The 8,173-nt window shown below is 35.2% G+C and overlaps 1 protein-coding gene across 1 annotated transcript in view; it reads left to right on the top strand.

The window, feature by feature from the left end:
* The window catches only part of C11H11orf65 (chromosome 11 C11orf65 homolog), a 46,051-nt gene extending 45,793 nt beyond the window's left edge, over positions 1 to 258 (top strand). Inside the window, exon 8 of the mRNA XM_021696511.1 lies at positions 53 to 258. Coding sequence (XP_021552186.1) covers positions 53 to 204 — 152 coding nt within the window. The 3' untranslated portion in view covers positions 205 to 258. The remainder of the gene's footprint in view (positions 1 to 52) is intronic.
* The last annotated feature ends 7,915 nt before the right edge of the window (positions 259 to 8,173 follow it).

The raw sequence follows: 8,173 nt of genomic DNA on the forward strand, positions 1-8,173 counted from the left end.
CTACACCCCATCATATCTGACATCCTCCTAAACATTTGTCATTTCTCTCTAGGTTATACACTTGAGCAACCACGGACAAAAAGATATGACTATGCAGATATATCAGAGGAGAAAATGGGAACACCAGAAGATAATTTAGATGGAAATATTTATAAAACACCAAATTCTACTAGACTAACACCTGATTCCACTTATGGAATATAAAAATGAAGTACTCTGCTTTTCTGAGCTATAGCCCGTCAAGCCCAGATTCTGTTGGTTATAGTCAAGAGATAGTTTATTCTGACCGGAACGACTTGCACATTGTTGGCACAGAATCTATGTAGCTCAATTAAGTAAGGAAGCCTAAAGAGAAATAGGACATCAGACTGAATCCAATGGTCATGGAAAATGTAGAAATTACTCCTTGTATTCTAATAATCCCACTTAAATAAATACATTTAGGTGCAAAAAAATCTTCAGATTAATTTTCTTCTTTACTTGAAGCATCCTTCATTTGCGCATTCATGTCAGGCAGATCTCTTTTTCCATTTAAAAAAGGGGAAAGGGCAATGTGACAAGTTCTCCTTTTATCAGGAAAGCCAAAGCTCTACCAGAAGCCCCAGCCCTCATCACCTTAGGCATCCTTGAAATGAAACTGGGTCATGGGGGCACTCTTAGCTAAAGAAGCTAGAAAAGCAAAAATCTGTCTTTCAGCTTCCACAGGGGAGGAGTAGAGGAGTGGAGGTACCTGTCAGGTCTCCCATTTCTGAATTACTCTATGTTCCCAGAAACGTCCTTTGCTACTACTCATCATCCCACTTACTACATTGTATCTTTAAAAATCGGTTTATAATTCCAATTGACTAGAGGCTTGTACCCTCAAGTATTTAAAAAAAACCCAAAAAACAGTGTTCAGAGGATCTACTGTATATTTAAGAAAAAAAATCAGATTTATTGAGATATAATTTCCCATTTTGAGTGTTCAATTTGAGTTTAGACAAATGTGTACATTCATGTAAATAGAACATTCAAGACAGAGTATTTCTATCACCCCCAAATTGTGCCTTTTTTCAGTCAATCCAGTCACCTCAACTAAGCCCCTGGAAACCACTGATCTCCTTTCAATCACTACAGTTCTGCCTTTGCTAAAATGTTATATAAATGGAATGATGCTATTATTTCTCCAGAAAGGGTTTCTCCAATATCTTCCATGCTTTTTTCAAGCCCAGCTAGTATCTTTAAAATCATCATTCTGAACTCTAGTTCCAACATCTTACTAATGTCCGTATTGATTAGGTCCCTGGCGGTCGGTACTGCCTCTTGTTCTTTTTTTTTGAGGTGATTTTTTCTGTCTTGTCATTTTGTCCAGAGGAGAACAGATGAATGAGAGAACAAAATGCTAACAGGGTAACAATGACCCCAGAAAAATATACACTAAACAAATCAGAAGAGACCTGAAACCGGGGGAAAAGAAAGGGAAAGAAAGAAAAAAGAAAAAAAAAAAGATAAAGATAAAAAAGAAAAAAACAGAATATGATCAAATATGATCAGGCTGGTGCATAGGTCAGTGCCACACCCTAGATTTTGGGCGTATTTTGGTCTGTTAGAAGAGAGTGCCTCCCAAAATTTTAAAGAAAGAAAAACTTACATATGTACAAAAATAAGGGTAAATACGATGAAAGGGATGGACTATGACTGTAAAGATGAGAATTATAAAAGACTTTATAAAAGGAATTGATAATATAAGAAGTTGGTTGGAAAAAGAAAGAAGAGGATTTAAAAAAAAAAAAAGGGAGAGAATGTGATCAGGCAGGAGACTAGAACAAAGCCATACACTAGAGATTTAGGGTATATTTTGGTCTGTTAGAAGAAACTGTATCCTGAAATTTTCAAGAGAGAACAACTTATATATATATATATATATATATATATATATATATATATACCAAAAATAAGGTTAACTACTATGAAGGGATAGAATATGACTCTAAAACTGAAAAATAAAAAAGATTTTTAAAAAAGGATATGTAGTCTTTTTTGGTTTAGCTTCTTTCATTTAGCATAATGCTTTTGAGATTCATCCTTCTTGTCACTTATATCAGTACATTCCTTTTTTAATGACTAATATTCCATTGTATGGCTATCCCACTATTTATCCATTCACCAATTGATGGACATTTGGTTGTTTCCAGTTTGGGATCATTATGAATGAAGGTGCTATGTACATATTCATGTATGAGTCTTTGTGGGTACATATGTTTTCATTTCTCTTGGGAAATACCTGAGAGGGGAATAGCAAAGGCAAACTATATTTTATAAGAACCTGTTTTTTTCTTTTTTTATATTTATATAAAATAAAATATAAATATATTTTTAAATTATATATTATTGAAGTATAATTGACATACAATGTTATATTGGTTCCAGGAACACAAGATACTGATTTGACAATTCTATGCCCATTGCTCACCATGATAACTATAGTCACCATACAACATTATTTTATGACATTATTAACTATATTTCCTATGCTGTAGTTTTCATACCCTTGACTTATTTATTTTATAACTGGAAGTTTTTGCCCCTTAATCCCCTTCATCTGTTTTGACCAACCCCCCATTCACCTCTCCTCTGGCAACCACCAGTTTGTTCTCTGTATTTAAACTGTTTTATTTTTTGTTTGTTTTACGGTTTTGAGATTCCACATATAAGTGAAATTATATGGTGTTTGATTTATTTCACTTAGCATAATACTCTCAACATCCATCCATGTTGTGACAGAAAGCAAGATTTCATTCTTTTTTATGTCCAGGTAATATTAGTGTGTGTGTGTTGTGTGTGTTTATCACACTTTGTTATTATCAATAATGCTGCAATAAACATAGGGGTGTAGGCACCTCGGTGGCTCAATCGGTTAAGTGGCTGCCTTCAGCTCAGGTCATTATCTCAGGGTCCTGAGATCGAGCCCCACATTGAGTCTGCTTCTCCCTCTGCCTCTGCTGCTCCCCCTGCTTGTGCTCTCTTGTTTGCATGCACTCTCCCTCAAATAAATAACTCAAATCTTAAAAAAAAAATAGGGGTGCATATATCTTTTCAAATTAATGTTTTTGTTTTCTTTGAGTAAATAGTAGTGGAATTACTGGATCATATGATAATTCTATTTTTAATTTTTTGAGGAACCTCCATAGTGTTTTCCAAAGTGTCTGTACCAGTTGAAACTCCCACTAAGAATGCATGAGGGTTCCCTTTTCCCCACATCCTTGTCAACACATTATTTCTTACCTTTTTGATCCTAGCCATTCTGATGGGTGTAAGGTGGTATCTCATTGTGGTTTTGATTTACATTTCACTGATGATTAGTGATGTTGAACATCTTTTTACATGTTTGTTAGCCATCTGTATGTCTGCTTTGGAAAAATGTCTTTCAGGTCTTGTGTCCATTTTAAAATCAGATTATTTGGGTTTTTTTGGTGTTGAGTTGTATAAGTTCTTCATATATTTTGGATATTAATCCTTTATCATATCATTTGCTATATTCTTCCATTCAGTAGATTTGCCTTTTGGTTTGTTGATAGGTTCCTTTGGTGTGCTTTTTATTTTGCTGTAGTCCCAGTAGTTTATTCTTGCTTTTGTTTCCTTTGACTGATAAAACATATCCATAAATACATTGCTAATGCTGATGTCTAAGAGATTACTACCTATGTTTTCTTCTAGGAATATTACAGTTTCATGTCTCACATAAAGGTCTGTAATCCATTTTGAGCTTATTTTTGTGTATGGTGTAGAAACACAGTTATTTCATTCTTTTGCATGTAGATGTCCAGTTTCTCCAACACCACTTATTGAAGAGACTATCTTTTCCCTGTTGTTTATTCTTAGTTCTTTTGTCATAAATTAATTGGCCATATAACCATGGGTTTATTTCTGGGCTGTCTATCTGTGTGTTTATTTTTGCGCTATTACCATACTGTTCTGGTTACTACAGCTTTGTAGTATATTTTGGAGTCTGGGATTGTAATACATCCAGCTTAGTTCTTTCTCAGGATTACTTTGGCTATTCAGGGTGTTTTGTGGTTCCATACAAATTTTAGGATTATATGTCCTAGTTTTTTGTAAAATGCTATTGGTATTTTGATAGCGATTGCATTAAATCTGTAGATTGCTCTGAGTAGTATGGACATTTTAACAATATTAATTCTAACAGTCTGTGAGCATGGCATATCTTTCTATTTGTTTGTGGTGTTGTCAGTTTCTTTCCTCAGTGCCTTACAGTTTTCAGTTTTCACCTCCTTGGTTAAGTTTATTCCTAGGTATTTTGGGGCACCTGGGTGGCTCAGTTGTTAAGCGTCTGCCTTCAGCTCAGGTCATGATCGAGCCCTGCATCGGGCTCCCTGCTCTGCAGGGAGTCTGCTTCTCCCTCTCCCACTCCCCCTGCTTGTGTTCCCGCTCTCGCTGTGTCTCTCTCTGTCAAATAAATAAATAAAATCTTTAAAAAAAAAAAAGTTTATTCCTAGGTATTTTATTATATTTAGTGTAATTGTGAATGAGATTGACTTCTTAATTTCTCTTTCTGGTTCTTCGTTATTAGTACATAGAAACACAACAAATTTATGTATGTTAATTTTGTATCCTGTAAGTTTACTGAATTCATTTATGAGTTATAGTTTTTTGGTGGAGTCTTTCAGGTTCTCTCTCTATATAGTATCATGTCATCTGGAAATAGTGACAGTTTACTTCTTCCTTACAGTTTTGATGCCTTTTTTGGTTTGTTTTAAAGATTTTATTTATTTTGTAGGGAGAGAGAGAGCACAAGCAGGGGGAGAGGCAGAGGGAGAGGAAGAAGCAGACTCCCCGCTGAGCAGGAAGCCCAATGCAGGGATCGATCCCAGGACCCTGGGATCATGACCTGAGCCAAAGGCAGACGCTTAACAGTCTGAGCCACCCAGGTGCCCCTTGATGCCTTTTATTTCTTTTTCTTGTCTGGTTACTGCAGTGAGGACTTTCCAGTACCATGTTGAATGCAAGTGGTGAGAGTGGACATTCTTGTCTTATTCCTGATCCTAGAAGAAAAGCTCTCAGTTTTTCACCATCGAGTATGATGTTAGCTGTGGGGTTTTCATATATGAACTTTATAAGATATGTTCCCACTATACCTACGTCATTGAGAGTTTTTATCATGAAAGAGGTTGTATTTTGCCAAATGCTTTACCTGCATCTTTTGAGAGGATAATGTGGTGTCTGTCTTTCCTTTTCTTACTGAAGTTATGTATCACACTGATTGATTTGTGAATGTTGAGCTACTCTTGTATCCCTAGAATAATGTGGTAAATGAATCTTTTAATGTATTGTTGGATTCAGTTTGCTAATATTCTGTTGAGGATTTTTGCATCCATGTTCATCAGAGATACTGGCCTATAGTTCTCTTTTTTGTAGTGTCTTTGTCTGGTTTTGGTATCAGGGTAATGCTGGCCTCCTAGAATGAATTTGGAAGTTTTCCTCTCTCTTCGTTTTTTTTTTGGAGTAGTTTGAGAAGAATAGGTACTAACTCTTCTTTAAATGTTTGGTAGAATTCACCTATGAAGTCATCTTGATCCAGGACTCTTGTTGGTTCGGAGTTTGTTGATTACTAATTCAGTTTCATTACTGGTAATTGATTTGTTCAGATTTTCTATTTCTTCCTGATTTGAATAAAAGGTTGTGTGTTTCTAAGAATTTAATCATTTCTTCTAGGTTGTCCAGTTTGTTGGCATATAATTTTCCATGATATTCTCTTGATGTGGTGTCAGTTATTATTTCTCCTCCTTCCTTTCTCATTTTATTTGAGTTCTCACTGAGGTTTGTTAATTTTATCTTTTCACAGAGCCAGCTCTTAGTTTCATTGATCCTTTCTATTGTTCTTTTATTTATTTTTTAAAGATTTACTTATTTTTGTTTTCCTTCTACTAGCTTTGGGCTTAGTTTGTTCTTTTTTTTTAGTTCCTTTAGGTGTAAGGTTAGGTTGTTTGATATTTTTCTTGTTTCTTGAGTTATGCCTGTATCATTATAAACTTCCCTCTTAGAACTGTTTTTGCTCTGTCTCAAAGGTTTTGGACCATTGCGTTTTCATTTTAATTTGTGTCCATATATTTTTTTATTTCCTCCTGATTTCTTTGTTAACCCATTGGTTGTTTAATAGCATGTTGTTTAGCCTCCATGTCTTTGTGTTTTTTCCAATTTTTTTCTTGTAATTGATTGCTAGTTTCATTCTATTGTGGTCAGAAAAGATGCTTGATATGATTTCATATTCTTAAATTTATTGAGACTTGTTTTGTGGCCTAACATGTGATCTATCTTAGAGAATGTTCCAAGTGCACTTGAAAAGAATGTGTATCATGTTGTGTTTGGATGGAATGTTCTGTACACATCTGTTAGGTCCATCCAGTCTAATGTGTTACTTAAAGCCACTGTTTGTTGATTTTCTGTCTGGATGATCTATTCCTTGATTTAGTGGGGTGTTTAAGTATCCCTAGTATTACTGTCTGTTTCTCTCTTTTTGTCTATTATTATTTGCTTCATCCATTTAGGTGCTTCTGTGTTGGGTACGTAGATATTTACAGTTGTTACATAATTGTGTTGGATTGATTCCTTCATCATTATGTAATGCCCTTCTTTGTCTCTTGTTATAGTCTTTGTTTTAAAATTTATCTTCTCTGGTGTAAAGTATTGCTACCCCAGTTTTTGTTCCACTTCTATTTGCATGTAATATCTTTTTCCATGCCTTTACTTTCAATCTATATGTGTCTTTAGGTTTGAAGTGATGTCTTATAGGCAGCATATAGATAGGTCTTATTTTGGGGCGGGGGTGGGGGCCGCCTTGTTTTTTATCCATTCTGTCACTCTCTGTCTTTTGATTGGAGCATTTAGCCCATTTACATTTAAAGTAATTATTTTTTTCAAGATTTTATTTATTGAGAGAGAGAGGGAGAGGGAGTGCAAGCAGGGGGAGGGGCAGAGGGAGAAGCAGACTCCCTGCTGGGCAGGGAGCCCAATGCAAGGCTTGATCCCAGGACCCTGGGATCATGACCTGAGCTGAAGGCAGACGCTTAACCAACTGAGCCACCCAGGCGCCCCTACATTTAAAGAAATTATTGATAAATATATACTTAGTGCCATTTTGTTGATTATTTTATGGTTATTTTTATAGTTCTCTGTTTCTTGTTCTTTTGCTCTCTCCCCTTGTGGTTTGATGGTTCTTTGGTGTATGCTTTGATAACTTTATTTTTTGTGTATCTATTATAGTTTTTTGACTTGTGGTTACCATTGGCTTTGTATAACATCTTATTGCATAGCAGTCTATATTAACTTGATGGTCACTTAAATTCGAACCCACTGTTAAAGCACTAAATTTTTATTCCTTCCTCCATGTTTTATGTCTATGATGTCATAGTTTACATGTTTTTATTTTCTGTATCCCTTAACTAATTTTTGTAGCTATAAATGATTTTACTATTTTTGTGTTTCAGCCTCCCTACTGGCTTTATGAGTAATTAATCTACTATCATTACTGTATATTTGCTTTTTACCCGGAACATTTTTCCTTTTCATTTCATTTTTCCTTTCATAATTTTCTTTGCTTTTCTCTTATAGAATTCCCATTAACATTTCTTATAACGGTTGTTAGTGTGATGAACTTATTTTTACTTTTGGTTTTTTTGGGGGAAACTCTTCATCTCTCCTTCAGTTCTGAATGATAACCTTGCTGGATAGGGTATTCCTGGTTGTAGGTTTTTTTCCTTTCAGCACTTCAAATATATCATGTCACTTTCTTCTGGCCTGCATAGTTTCGGCTGAATAGTCAGCAGTAAGCCTTTTTGGGTTTCTCTTGTATACAACTGTTCTCTTTTTTTCTTGCTGCTTTTAAGATTCTCTCTTTATCATTACTTTTTGCCATTTTAATTATTATGTGTCTTGGTGTGGACCTCCTTGGGTTCATTATTTTAGGGGTTGTCTGTGCCTCCTGGACCTGGATGTCTGTTTCCTTCCCCAGATTAGGAAAGTTTTCAGCTATTATTTCTTCAAATAACTTTTTGCCGCCTTCTCTCATTTCTCCTTCTGGGTCCCTATAATGTGAATGTTATGCCTGATGATGTCCAGAATTCCCCTAACCTATTCTTGTTTTTTATTATTCTTTTTTCTTTTGCTCTTCAGCTTG

Source organism: Neomonachus schauinslandi, chromosome 11, assembly GCF_002201575.2.
Source record: "Neomonachus schauinslandi chromosome 11, ASM220157v2, whole genome shotgun sequence".
In the NCBI taxonomy this organism is placed as follows: Eukaryota; Metazoa; Chordata; class Mammalia; order Carnivora; family Phocidae; genus Neomonachus; species Neomonachus schauinslandi.